General features: G+C 46.6%; 1 protein-coding gene across 4 annotated transcripts in view; it reads right to left on the bottom strand.

Annotated features, from left to right (window-relative positions):
- The window catches only part of DNAH14 (dynein axonemal heavy chain 14), a 599,282-nt gene that overhangs the window by 300,790 nt on the left and 285,171 nt on the right, over window positions 1-13,321 (bottom strand). For all 4 annotated transcript variants that reach the window (XM_075925276.1, XM_075925277.1, XM_075925279.1 and 1 more), the window contains 2 exons: window positions 10,856-10,935; window positions 6,990-7,155 (listed from right to left, as the gene is read on the bottom strand). In XM_075925276.1, coding sequence (XP_075781391.1) covers window positions 6,990-7,155; window positions 10,856-10,935 — 246 coding nt within the window. The remainder of the gene's footprint in view (window positions 1-6,989; window positions 7,156-10,855; window positions 10,936-13,321) is intronic.

Raw genomic sequence — 13,321 nt, 5'->3', positions numbered from 1 at the left:
TTAAAAATGGCACCGGCCGGCTTCATGCAAATGAAGCCCGGGAAATTCAAATCCCGGGCTTTATTTGCAATTGCGGATGACTACATTACCCCCGCTAGTTCGAACTAGCAGGGTAGTGTAGACATACCCCCTGAGAGTTAGGAAGTTTTTCTTAATGTCCAACCTAAACCTCCCTTGCTGCAATATAAACCCATTGCTTTTTGTCCTATCAGAGGTCAAGCAGTACAATTTTTCTCCCTCCTTCCTGTAATACCCTATCAGGCACTTGAAAACGGCTATCATATCCCCTCTCAGTAGTCTCATTTCCAAACTAAACAAACCAATTATTTCAGTCTTTCCTCATAGGTCATATTTTCTAAACCTTTAATCATTTTTGTTGCTCCTCTCTGGACCTTCTCCAATTTCTCCACATTTTTCTTGAAATATGGTGCCCGGAACTGGACACAATACTCCTACGGATGCCTAATCAGTGCAGAGGTGAAGAATTACTACTTCTTCAGGTGATGTCCCCATTGATGCTCCACTGATGGTGACAGGTGACCCCTGGAGCCGCAGTTCAGAACTTTTTCCTATAAGTTGATAGTTTTTCCCACATGCAGGAAGCGCTTTGAGCCGCTGACAGTTTGGCACCTTGCACAGCAGTCTGACCCCCCCACCCCAGTTCCTCTCTAACTACCCTTGGTCACAGATGGAACTCTGATATCTCCCACCTCAGGCACTCACTTTACTTCACACAGTTACTGAACTGTTTTTTTCTTCTTGTTACCATTTCAAAGCTCTTATTAGCTCTTTGTTACAACTTTATTTTTTTTTAAAAAAGGAGAAGAGGCTTTTTCATTCCAAACCTGGTCTGGATGGACTGCTGCAGCTCTGATCTCCCTCACGCCTCACTTTATTACCCTAACCTTTCAATAAAAATAACCCAAAACCCTACAGTCTGACATTCAGTAAGACACTAATATGCCCAATTCTCAGGGCTTTAAGAAGTGTCTGAAATGTAATCAGCCCAAGCCAGTTTCGCATGGACATGATTCTTGTATAAGATGTTTGGGGGGAGACACAAGCCCCCCCAAATTCGACCACTGCAGGAGCTTTATGGCCAGAGCCAGGAAGGACCGGGAAATGTGGCTCCAAATGATATTATTTAAATGGGCACTGCAGCCTTCTGAAGAGCCCCAACTTGCTTTGACTCAGGGAGACCTGAAGCAGAGATCTGTGTCTCTCCCTTGCCCCACAACACAGAAGGGCAAAAGCATCTCCAGCAAGATCCTTACCAGTGAAGCCATCCCTCAGAATGGCTACAGGGGACAAGGTGGATGCAGCAGCAAAGCGGGCAGTGAGACCTTTATCAGTCACTGCCATAGCGCAGCCTGCATGATCTCAGCGTGCTCACCCAGCGGCACCTGAAACACCATGCTGACAGACCACAACACTTGGTGCCGGGAAGGAGTGTGGAACTGCCTTCTAAAAGGCCTTGCAAGTCTGTGGCACCATCTTGGGCGGAATCGACACCTACAAAGAGGCTCCCCCCGTCAAAGGCTGAAACACAGGCAGAGCACACCAATTATTCAGTACAAATGGAAGACAACTGCACACTAACTGCTGAAACCCAGAACACTTAGACAAATTCCCCTCCTTCAGTGGGGGCATCGTCCTCCGTCAGTTTGTTCCCCAGGAACATCGCCATGTTGCACTGGACCTCCAATAATGTAGGGAAGTGCTGCAGTGGCCCATTATGAACAGAGGAGTGTTTTTTCCTCGCACCACTCATCTCCAGTTACATCTCGTCAATTTCAACATTACAATGCAAGACCTCATTACCTACATTGGTACTTAGACTGGCAACATCCTCCTCCATACTACCCTCCCCAGTGGGCGCCATGGGACTATTGGAAGCCCCGCAGATGCCACCCCAGGAGCACATCTGCATCACCGAGAAGGCTTCCAGCAGCCTCTCAATCTCACACCATAACAGCTTCAGCAGATTTGGAAGAGGAGGAAGACAGTCAAATTCCTAACGAGGATAGCATCACAAAACCACATCAGGCCTTTGAAGATAATCCATCTACATCTCTCAATGAAGCCATAGCCCTTGAGATATCAAATTCAACTGACGACTTGAAACAGTTTCAAGAGCTTTTTAAAAGAGTAGCCACCAGCTAAGAGGTCTAACTCCAAGAGGTTAAAGAGAAACAACATCACCTCGTAAAGAATATTCGTCAGTCTTCTCAAGGAAGGATTGCACTACCGATTGATGAGGCAATAATGGAAGTATCAGACAACTTTTGGCGGACACCCACCTCCAGACAACCAACCTGAAAAAAAACTGACAAGAAGTACTTCGTCCCTCCCAGGCACTTGGACTTTCTTTTTTTCACACCCCCAGCCAAACTCACCGGTGGTGAATGCAGCAAATCAACTCTCCAAAGCTCCCCCGCTCAAATCTGTAAACAATGAGAAGGAGCACAAGAAACTTGACCTCTTCGGTAAAAAGACCTATTCATCAGCCACTTTGCAACTTAGAATAGCAAACCACTCTGTGCTGTTGGCAAATCATGATTTTGATAATTATTCCAAGCTGGCTGAACTCATGGAACACCTACCCAACTCCAAGAGGCCCAGTCTCAGAGCAATCATTCACAAGGGACACACCATTGTTGTACAGCTCTACTAGCAGTTATAGATGTGGCTGACACAGCGGCTAGAGCAACTGCTACAGCTGTGGTGATGAGTTGAGCAAGAGTGTTCAGGGATCTGCAGATGAAAGTGGAGGCTCTCCCTTTTGACAAACAGAAACTGTTTGCAGCTAACAGATGAGATACTGCATAACAGAAAAGACTCTCGGACCCTTTGCGTGTACATGCCACCATATAGGAGAAAGAGATACACCCCTTAAAACAGAAACAAGGACAGCTATTACAACCATCCACAGTATAACTGCCTGGACAGTATAACTGGTCCAGGCAGCAGCCCCAAAGGAAGCGTTCACCTCAATCATGCTCCTCCAGCTCCCAGACCGCCAAACAGAAAACTTGAAAAATTGGTCCAGGGTCTGCCTGACCTCCCCAACCACACAGTGACAATCAACCAGAAATACCTGTTCACCCACAGATTACTCCCCTTTCTCCTCCATGGGGCTTGATAACTTCAGTGGGCACTAGAGATCATCTCTGTGGGATATTCCATACTCTTCACATTGTTTCCCACTACCTCCTCTCCTTCCCCGTCCCTCTTCAAGGACCCCTCTCACGAGACCCTTCTCAGACAAGAGATGGATCGCCTTCTTTAAATAGGGGTGATATAGAGGGTACCTGAACTCTACAAGGGAAGAGGGTTCTATTCAACCTACTTTCTCATCCAAAAGCGAATGGGGGGTTGGAGGCCAATTCTGGATCTTCGCAAGCTAAACAAATTCCTACACAAACAGTGCTTCAAATGGTCACACTGGCTTCAGTAAGTCCAGCACTGGACAAGGGGGACTGGTTCACAGCCCTTGACCTCTAATACATCCTTCCCACAGACGTTATCTCTGTTTCACATTGGGAGATGATCATTTTCAATACATGGTTCTCCCCGTTGGTCTTTCCTTGCCCCTTCCCCCCTGTGTCTTTTCAAAGGTAATCGCAGTAGCAGCAGCTTATTTTTGGCAACAGGAGGTCATAATTTTCCTGTATCTCGATGATTGCCTCGAAGGCGGATCATGGGCAGAGACATCAGAGATGGTCTCCAAGACCAGATGCCTCTTTGATTATCACAGACTCATCATAAATAAGCAGAAGTCAACTCCAGATCCAGTACAAGACATCAAATTCATCGGGGCTCGCCTTGATTCTATATCAGCCCGGGCCTACCTACCAGACCAATGGTTCAGTGCACTCTGGGATGTAGTGACTACTCTGTCCATGAACCAGATGCCTATCATTCATACCTGCCTACAATTGCTGGGCCATATGGCAGCTGCTACGTATGTTGTCCTATATGTACAACTCCATTTCCGCGCTATACAGCATTGGCTAAATTCAGTCTACAAACCATCTTGTCACTCTCTTGGGCAATGAGTCATCATCCTGACACACATACTAGACTCTCTCAAATGGTGCATTTCACCTCACGGGGGTCTCCTTCCTTCAACCAAAACCATCAGTACAGATCACTACAGATGCCTCACTAATAGGATGGAGAGCACACATGCAACACCACACAGTGCAGGGAAAGGGGCTACCGTACAAGGCTCTATTGCATATCAACCTTCTCGAGCTCAGAGCAGTCAGGAATGCATGCAGACACTTTGCTCCCTTTATTACCAACCGCACAATTCGGGTCCTAATGGACAATACAACAACCACATTCTACATAAACAGGCAGGGTGGTGCTCATTCTTGATCCCTTTGTGCAGAGGCTATCCGCCTCTGGAACTGGTGAATCTAGTATGGAGTTATCCTCAAGGCATCATACCTATCCGGAGTCAATAATGTCATGGCGGATATTCTGAGTCGTAGCACCCACCGACCACAAGAGGGAGCTGCATCCAATGGTTACGGAATCCATCCTCTGCAAGTTGGGCTACCCAGCAAGAGATCTCTTTGCAACCAAGAACAACTCCAAGTGTATCCAATTTCACATTTGAGGACTGGGCGAGGGATCCATGGGTGATACATTTCTAATCGCCTGGAACAAAACTTTGCAGTACAGATTTTCCCCAGTTCCAATGATCACCAGGATTTTGTGGAAAATTCGATCAGACACAGCTCTACCACTACCATATCGGCTTTACCTTCTCTCTCAAGATGGGGACAAACTACTTCATCCCCAACCATGCAACCTCAACCTTCATGCCTGGCTTCACTATGGCTCCAAAGTGTGGAATCTCCTTGATCAGAACAAGTGAGAAACATCCTCCTTCATTGCAGGAGGCCATTCACCAGAAAGACTTACCTGCACAAATAGAAACGGTTCATGTCCTGGTACCAACAGACACAAATCGACCCAAGGGGGTCCTTTCCATTTGATCCTAGACTACCTATGCTATCTGAAGAATGAGGGCCTATCCATCTCATCAATCAAAGGGCATTTAGCAGCAATCATGGCGTTCCATGAGCACGTCAATGGATCATCTGTGTTTGCCCACCTGATCAGTAGAGATTCCTCAAAGGCCTCCTCTATCCCCCTTGCAGGACCCTAGCACTTTCCTGGAATCTAAATCTAGTCCTGGACTGCTTCATGAGGCCTCTCTTTGAACCTATGGCCACCTGTTTACTCCAACTCTTAACTATGAAAGTGCTGTTTTTGGTAATCATTACTTCAGCGAAGAGAGTTAGTGAGATAGGGGCCATAATGGCGGGCCCACCATACGCTATATTTACTAAGGACAAAGTGACTTTAAGACCACACCCATCATTTGTGCCCAAGGTCAGCACCTACTTCCATATTAATGAGGCCATAGTCCTGCCTATGTTCTATCTGAAGCTTCATGCATTCCATAGAGAGGCAACGCTCCATAACTTAGATGTACTCTAACCTTTTAGATTGACAGAACACAACAGCTCTACAAATCCCCACCTCTCTTCTTGTCAACTGCAAAACACTCCAAGGACATTCTGATTTCCACGCAGCATATTTCCAAATTGATAGTAGCATGTATACGGCATTGTTATGCTCTTCGGAATAAACTCTTACCAGCTCCACCTAGAGCACATTCCACTCGTGCTGCTGCAACATTCACCACCATCCTGAACAGTATCCCCGTGAAGGACATAGACAGGGCAGCCACATGGTCATCTGACTATTCCTTTGCCAGGCAGTATGCCATTATGCTTCAACTAACAAATGATGCAGCAGTGGCTACAGCGGTGCTATCTTCTGCCGCTAAGCAGTAACTCTGAGTAACTTCCTCACAGAATACAGCTTTGTAGTCACCATAAGTGGAGCACCCACAGGGACAACATCCATAGAAGAAAAGGAAGTTACTCACCCAGTTCAGTAAAGACTATTCTTTGAGGTGTGTGTTCCATGTGGGTGCTCTACGACCCTCCCTTCCTCCCCTCTACTTGTAGTTTTAGTAATTCAGGCATAGACGAGGAACTGGGGAGATGAGGTGTTGGGCTGCTGCATGAGGTGCCAAACAGTTAGCAGCACAAAGCGCCTCCTGCACGTGTGCAGCCCAAATGGCAACTACTAGGAAAAAGCTCTGAACTGAAGAACAGGCATTACTACACAGGGTGAGTAACTTCCTTTTCTTGTATCTTGCTCATAACACTCCTGTTAATGCATCCCAGAATCATGTTTGCTTTTTTTTTTTTTGCAAGTGTCATGCTGTTGACTCATATTTAGCTTGTGGTCCATTATCACCCCTAGATCCCTTTCTGCACTACTCCTTCCTAGAAAAGATCTAAATATTCCATAGAATTTAGATCTTTGGGCAAATTTCAAGAAACGAAGAACAGGTCTCTCTCAAAGTCTCTAGAAGAAACTAGAAATTCCATCTTTAACAAAAATCCCATGCTATTTTATATCAACATTTGAAATTAACACAAAAGACTAAAGTAAATTTGACTTACTTTTAAACTTCTGTTCTTTATACAACTGAAATTACTGGACTATAGACAAAAAATGTGTTAGGAAGCAGGGTTTTCCCATCTTTCTTCTGGAGACACATAGGGCCCAATAACTGTGGAACATATGCAGTTCCACTGCACAGATCCCACATGAGGGGAACTTGTACAGGAGGGCTCCAATCCCTAGTCTTTATGGGGATGTGAAAGGAATAGGATAAGTAAGCAGATCTGATACTGGAGATCTATGACTCAAATGTATCTGTGTGAAATGAGTCAGGCTTCAATCTTCAGGAACTGCAGAGTGACTCCATGGCGTAGGGTTCAGAGACGTAAGATGCTATTTCCCTTCTCCTCCCCCCTTTTTAAACTAAAAACAAAACAGACACATTTAAATTGCCAATCACTATCCCAGAAAAGGCCTATTCATTTTATTACCTCTACTTTGACGGTGCTTGCTCTTGGAACAGTAATTCCTGGGAAAAGATCTGCCATAATGTTCTCAAACAGAGGAACATCTTCTGCAAGAAACTTGGGTAAATTATCTTCTTTTAATGAGTTGATTATAATGAGAGTTTCTTCTTCTACTCTAGTATCATCATTTCTAGAAAAATTATAAAAAGAATGTCAACCTATTTTCTACTATATATTTGAGAGCGTTTGTTTGTCTGAGCGATTCTGTCCATCCATCTGTTAGTTCAAGAACTCCTCCTAAACGTCAAATGGTCTGGTAGCACTTTATAGTCTAACAGAACAAGTAGATGTTATCGTGAGCTTCGGTGGGCACAGCCCACTTCTTCAGATGACCTCTCATCTGGGAAGTGGGCTGTGCCCATGAAAGCTCATGATACCATCTACATGTTTTGCTAGTCTATAAAGTGCTATCAGACCATTTTTTTTCTGTACAGACTAACTTGGCTATTCCCTGAAGCTTCTCCTAAATAGTCAGAGCTAGGACCACCAAATTTGGTATACAGCTTCCTCATAACTCAAAGCAAGGTAAGCATTTGATTTTGCAGGAAGCTAAAACTCCCCCATTTTTACAGGGACACATAAAATAATTCCTTCTAGACCATAACATTTGGTATACAGTTTCCTCTTACCATAACTCAAAGCAAGTTAAGGGTTCGGTTGTACGAGGGCAGGGGGAACAGCAGGCAAACGGGGACCAGATGAAAACAAATGGATGGGGGCAGGACCCTTCCTGTCGAGTACTGCCCCAGCCCTGAGCCAACCATCTCACAAACACATCTTAGAGAGGACGAGGCTGCAGCTCCTCTTCCCCCATTTGTATGGGAAATTTGCTGGCTGTTCCCCTTCATCATGGAGGGCAAAGTGCACTGTTAGCTCCATTCTTCAATTTGGCCTGGAAGCACAGGGAGCAGATGAACCTGGACCTGCCCTAGCCAGGGAACATGCACCCTTCCCCTGGCAGTGTCCTTTGAAGCTGCAAGAGCCATGGAGAGGTGCTTCTCACCTGACCCCATGATGCTGTGATGAAAGAGGGCTAGGGAATTCTCTCTCCTTGGGGCAGCATGCATACTGAACTCCCACATCCCTAATACTACCCCAAAGCAATGATTTAAATGAAGAAAAACAAATTAACTGAGTTAAGGACCAGAGCAATGCCAGGTAAATCTTCTCGTTCATATGGTTGTCTGTCTTAAACCCTCCGGGTATGTCTACACTACAGAGTTAGTTCGAACTAACTTAGTTCGAATTAGTTAATTCGAACTAAGCTAATTTGAACTAACGCGTCTAGAACTAAAAACTAGTTCGAATTAGCATTTTGCTAATTCGAACTAGCAAGTCCACATTGAGTGGACCCTGAACAGGGCTTAAGGATGGCCGGAAGCAGTGCCGGCAGGGCATCAGAGGAGGACTTAGAGCGTGGAGATGCTGTCTCAGGCTAGCCGAGGGCTGCGCTTAAAGGGACCCGACCCCCACCCCGGACAGACAGTTCTCAGGGGTGCCCCGCTTGCAAACCAGTCCTGGCTTGGAGTGCCCTGAGTGCCCACACTGGGCACATCACAGCACTCGGCCATCAGACCGGCTGCACTTGCCGCAGGCTCCATCTTCGGAGAGGGCGTAATTGGGGGGCTGCAGGAGAGCTTCCACCCCCAGAAGCCCGCAGAGCCAGCCCAATCCTCCCCATCGGGGGCTCGTACCCCATTCCTCCCTCACCTCCTTCCACTTACCCTTTCCTAGCCCCCCTTCCTGATGTACAAAATAAAGAAAACGTGTGGTCAAAAATAGAATCTCTCTTTATTGAACAAAACTGGGGGAGACTGGGAAAAGGAGATGGGAGAGGGGAAGGGAAAGGCTGGGAGAGGGGAGGGCAACTACAATAATCAGAGGTTGGGAACAGGTCCCATATGAAGAGAGGCTACAGAGACTGGGACTGTTCAGCTTAGACAAGAGGAGATGGAGCGGGGACAGGATAGAGGTCTCTAAAAGCAGGGGTTGGGTGGAGAGGGTGCATTCAGAAAAGTTCTTCGTGAGTTCCCATAAAGAAGGACTAGAGGACACCAAAGGAAAGGAATGGGTAGCAGGCTTCAAACTAGTAAGAGAAAGTTGTTGTTCTTGACAAAGCAAATAGTTAACCTGTGGAACTCCTTGCTGCAGGAGGCTGTGAAGGCTACAACTAGAACAGAGTTTAACGGGAAGTGAGATCAAGTCATGGAGGTTGGGTCCATGGAGTAGTCTTAGCCAGGGGGTAGGAGTGGTGTCCCTGCCCAAGGTTTGTGGAAGGCTGGAGAGGGATGGCACGAGACAAATGGCTTGGTCACTGTCTTCGGTCCATCCCCTCCAGGGTCCCTAGGGTTGGCCGCTGTCGGCAGACAGGCTACTGGGCTAGATGGACCTTTGGTCTGACCCAGGACGGCCATTGTAAGCTCAGGGTCGGGGGTCTCAGTGGACCCCCTTGATTTTCATGCACACCTGCTCCTGGGTGGTCAGGCTGGCAGCTCTCCTGCCCTAGATGGCCACTTTCCTGTGCCTAGTGCGGAGATCGTGGACGAGGTCCACGATGTCTGCACTAGCCCAGGAAGGTGCCCGCCTCTTGCGGTCCCGGGCAAGCTCCCGGGAGCCGCCAGCCTGGTCCCGGGAAGAGGGGGTGGGCTGGGGGACATCGGGTGGGTGGCTCTGTGCCGTGCCAGGTGCAGGGTCTGCTGGCTGGGTGCTGGCAGGCTTGCACCTGGCACCGGCACCGTAGCCAGCCCGTACCCCTTTAAGGGGTCCGGGGCCGGGAGGGGGGCAATAGAGTTTCCCTGGTGTTGGCCAGAGTGGCCACCAGGGAAAGCTGGGGAGGACTAGCCTCCCACTAGTTCGAATTAAGGGGCTATACACCCCTTAATTCAAACTAGTAAGTTCGAACTAGGCTTAATCCTCGTAAAATGAGGTTTTCCTAGTTCGAACTAAGCGCTCCGCTAGTTCGATTTAAATTCGAACTAGCGGAGCGCTAGTGTAGCGCCTATGAATGTTAGTTCGATCTAACGTCCGTTAGTTTGAACTAACATTGAAGTGTAGACATACCCTGAGAGAGCTTCTGTAGGGGAGATAGCAGGTGTTATTGGAGCATTTTAGGCGGATGGTGATTATAAAGATTTGGCCAGGAATGGAAGAAAGCAGCTGGGAGTAGAAAACATAGGGGAAAGTTTGAACTACCAAGAGCCATAATTGGAAGAATGGATATAGCCAAAAGCTTTGGATGAGATGAGAAGTTAGCAGTTGGGAGAGGGAAAATATCGTCCAATTTGAACCAGGGAATAAAAACACCGGTTGCAAACTGAGGGAGTGAAAGCTAGAAAAGTCTGGAAATATATTTTCTATACAACTTACATCAGATCACAAGCCATACAAGAAATGGGTCCTTCTGTACTATTTTTATATATATGTAAATTCCCAGATGTGTATAAGAACAGCAGCAAAACTCTTTGGACCAGATTCATCCATGGAATATCCTCATTATTTGCAGTGAAGCTATACATGAATGAATTTGGCTGTTTACCTCCCTGGTGTAAGTTTGAACAAGCAAATGTAAGTGAAACAACAGATAATGTCTGCTTCTGGAGATCTGCTTTCTCTTCCTGGGCAGAAATGCATAACATTCGTTTTACAAGCCCAAAATTATAAGATGCTGCACACACTGATAATGTCAGTGTGTAAGTCAAATATTCTTGGTAAAAGTTCTCTGCTACCAATATTTTAGTATGATATTGAGTATTATTTTACTTAGCAAGGCACCATAATAATGACCTACATTTTAGTAGTACAGTGGGGGAGTGATTTAGAATCTTACTCACTGTTTTTTTAATTCTTTTTTCTTTTGTCCAGCCCTCAATAACACTGTCTTTATTGCTCTCATGCCAAAATCATAATGATCCTAGAAAACATTAAATATATTTAGCAAAGCTCAAAGAATATAATAGTTTTTTTAAAAGTTCATCCGCAAATTCAATTCTCATGTGAATGGACTCAATCGTGATGAAGCAGTGACGTAGTAAACTTTGCAGATGATACAAAACTGTTTAGGATAGTCAAGACAGAAGCAGACTGTGAGGGACTCCAAGAAGATCTCACCAAACTGAGTGATTGGGCAACAAAATGACAAATGAAATTTAATGTGGATAAGTATAAAGTAATGCACATTGGGAAAAATAACCCTAACTATACGTACAGTATGATGGGGGCTAATTTGGCTACGACAGATCAGGAAAGAGATCTTGGAGTTATCGTGGACAGTTCTCTGAAAACTTCCACACAGTGTGCAGCGGCGGTCAAAAAGGCAAATAGGATGCTAGGAATTATTAGGAAAGGGATAGAAAATAAGACACAGAATATCTTACTGCCTCTGTATAAAACTATGGTACGCCCACATCTTGAATATTGTGTACAGATGTGGTCTCCTCGCCTCAAAAAAGATATTTTTGGCCTTGGAAAGGGTTCAGAAAAGGGCAACTAAAATGATTAGGGGTTTGGAATGGGTCCCACATGAGGAGAGGTTAAAGTGACTGGGACTTTTCAGTTTAGAAAAGAGGAGACTGAGGGAGGATATGATAGAGGTCTATAAAATCATGAGTGGTGTGGAGAGGGCCGATAAAGAAAAGTTATTTATTAGTTCCCTAAATAGAAGAACTAGAGGACACCAAATGAAATTAATGGGTAGCAGGTTTAAAACTAATAAAAGAAAGTTCTTCATACAGCGGCTGAATCAGGACGCCTGGGGCAGTAGCGCCCAGAGCGGCGCTGCGGGACCAACCGGCAGTGTCCCAGCTGCTCTACCACAGGCCTCAGGAGAAAAGCCTGGACTGCTGGGGGGGGGGGCGTACTAGCTGCGCGCCCCCCCCCCAGCAGACCAGGGAGACGCGGGCGGGGGACCGAGACCAGCAGACCAGGGAGATGGGGAGCAAAGCCGCAGAGCATGCCGGCAGCGGGACAGCCGCGGCGCATCTGGCTATCCGCTGCCCGCGTGCTCCCCGGCTTTGCTCCCCATCTCCCTGGTCTGTTGGTCTCCAGCAGACCAGGAAGATGGGGAGCAAAGCCGCGGAATACGCCGGCAGCGGGACAGCTGCGGCGTGTCTGGGCTGTCCGCTGCCCGCATGCTCCCCGGCTTTGCTCCCCATCTCCCTGGTCTGGGGAGACGTGGAGCAAAGCCGTGGAGCAAAGCCGTGGAGCACGCGGGCAGCGGACAGCCCAGACACGCCGCGGCTGTCCCGCTGCCGGCGTCCTCAGAGGCTTTGCTTCCCGTCTCCCTGGTCTGCTGGTCTCCAGCAGACCAGGGAGACGGGCAGCAAACCCCGTTCGTAACTGCGGATCCAACATAAGTCGGATCCGCGTAACTCGGGGACTGCCTGTATTCTTATCCAGTCCTGATTTTTAGTGTCTAGCAAAGTTATGCAACAAATGCTTCAAAAACTACATAGGTGAATCCAGACAATCACTACATTCTTGAATGAACTCCCACCGGGAAATAAGATAACATTTCCACATCACTTGTGGATGAATAATTTTCATGAAGCATTCACTCTACATCTGACTTATCAATTTTCAGTCTCAAAAGAAAACCTGCAGAAGACTTCAAAGATGAACCTGGGTGCTTAAATTTATTACTGTGCCAATTAAGGATATTAAGTATCATTTAATTCACTAATTGAATAGTCAATGCATTTTTGCATTGACTAGTTGATAAGGCAGCGCTGCCCCTTTGAAATGCGCGGCATTTCAAAGGGACAACGCTGCACAGCTGACTCGGGCTTCACTCAGTGGTGACACACTGAAACATGTGGCAGCATTTCCAAGGGGCAGAGCTGCACAGAGCCTGGGATCAACTGTGCGGTGCTGCCACTTTGAAGTAGCCCCTTCTACGCCCTCTCTTGCTGCCTCTGATCGAGGCAGCAGGATGGGGAGGGGGATAGAGGGAGTTACTAGTCAACTATCCTGTCGACTATCCAATAAGCATTTGCTTATCAGATAGTCGACTAGTCTTTAATATCCCTAGTGCCAATACTAAAATTCATGGACTCAATGAACCCACTGGATTTATGGCTTATTACAACAATCTATAACCCACTAACGATGCTCCCCAGGTGCCTTTCCCCATCCCTTTTTTCCCCCTAGAACTGAAGGGTATTAATGGGCACTCTACAACAAATAGTCCCTTGAAATACATGTTGATTACTTATGCTAAACAACCCAGTCTATCTTGTATTTAGCGGTGACATTCTGAGTTCATTTCCCAAATCTGAAGAGTTCTGTATAAAAAGCGTATC

This window comes from Pelodiscus sinensis, chromosome 3 (assembly GCF_049634645.1).
Source record: "Pelodiscus sinensis isolate JC-2024 chromosome 3, ASM4963464v1, whole genome shotgun sequence".
NCBI lineage: Eukaryota > Metazoa > Chordata > Testudines > Trionychidae > Pelodiscus > Pelodiscus sinensis.
Note: the sequence above shows the minus strand (reverse complement) of the source record. Positions and strands in the feature narration are given on the sequence as shown.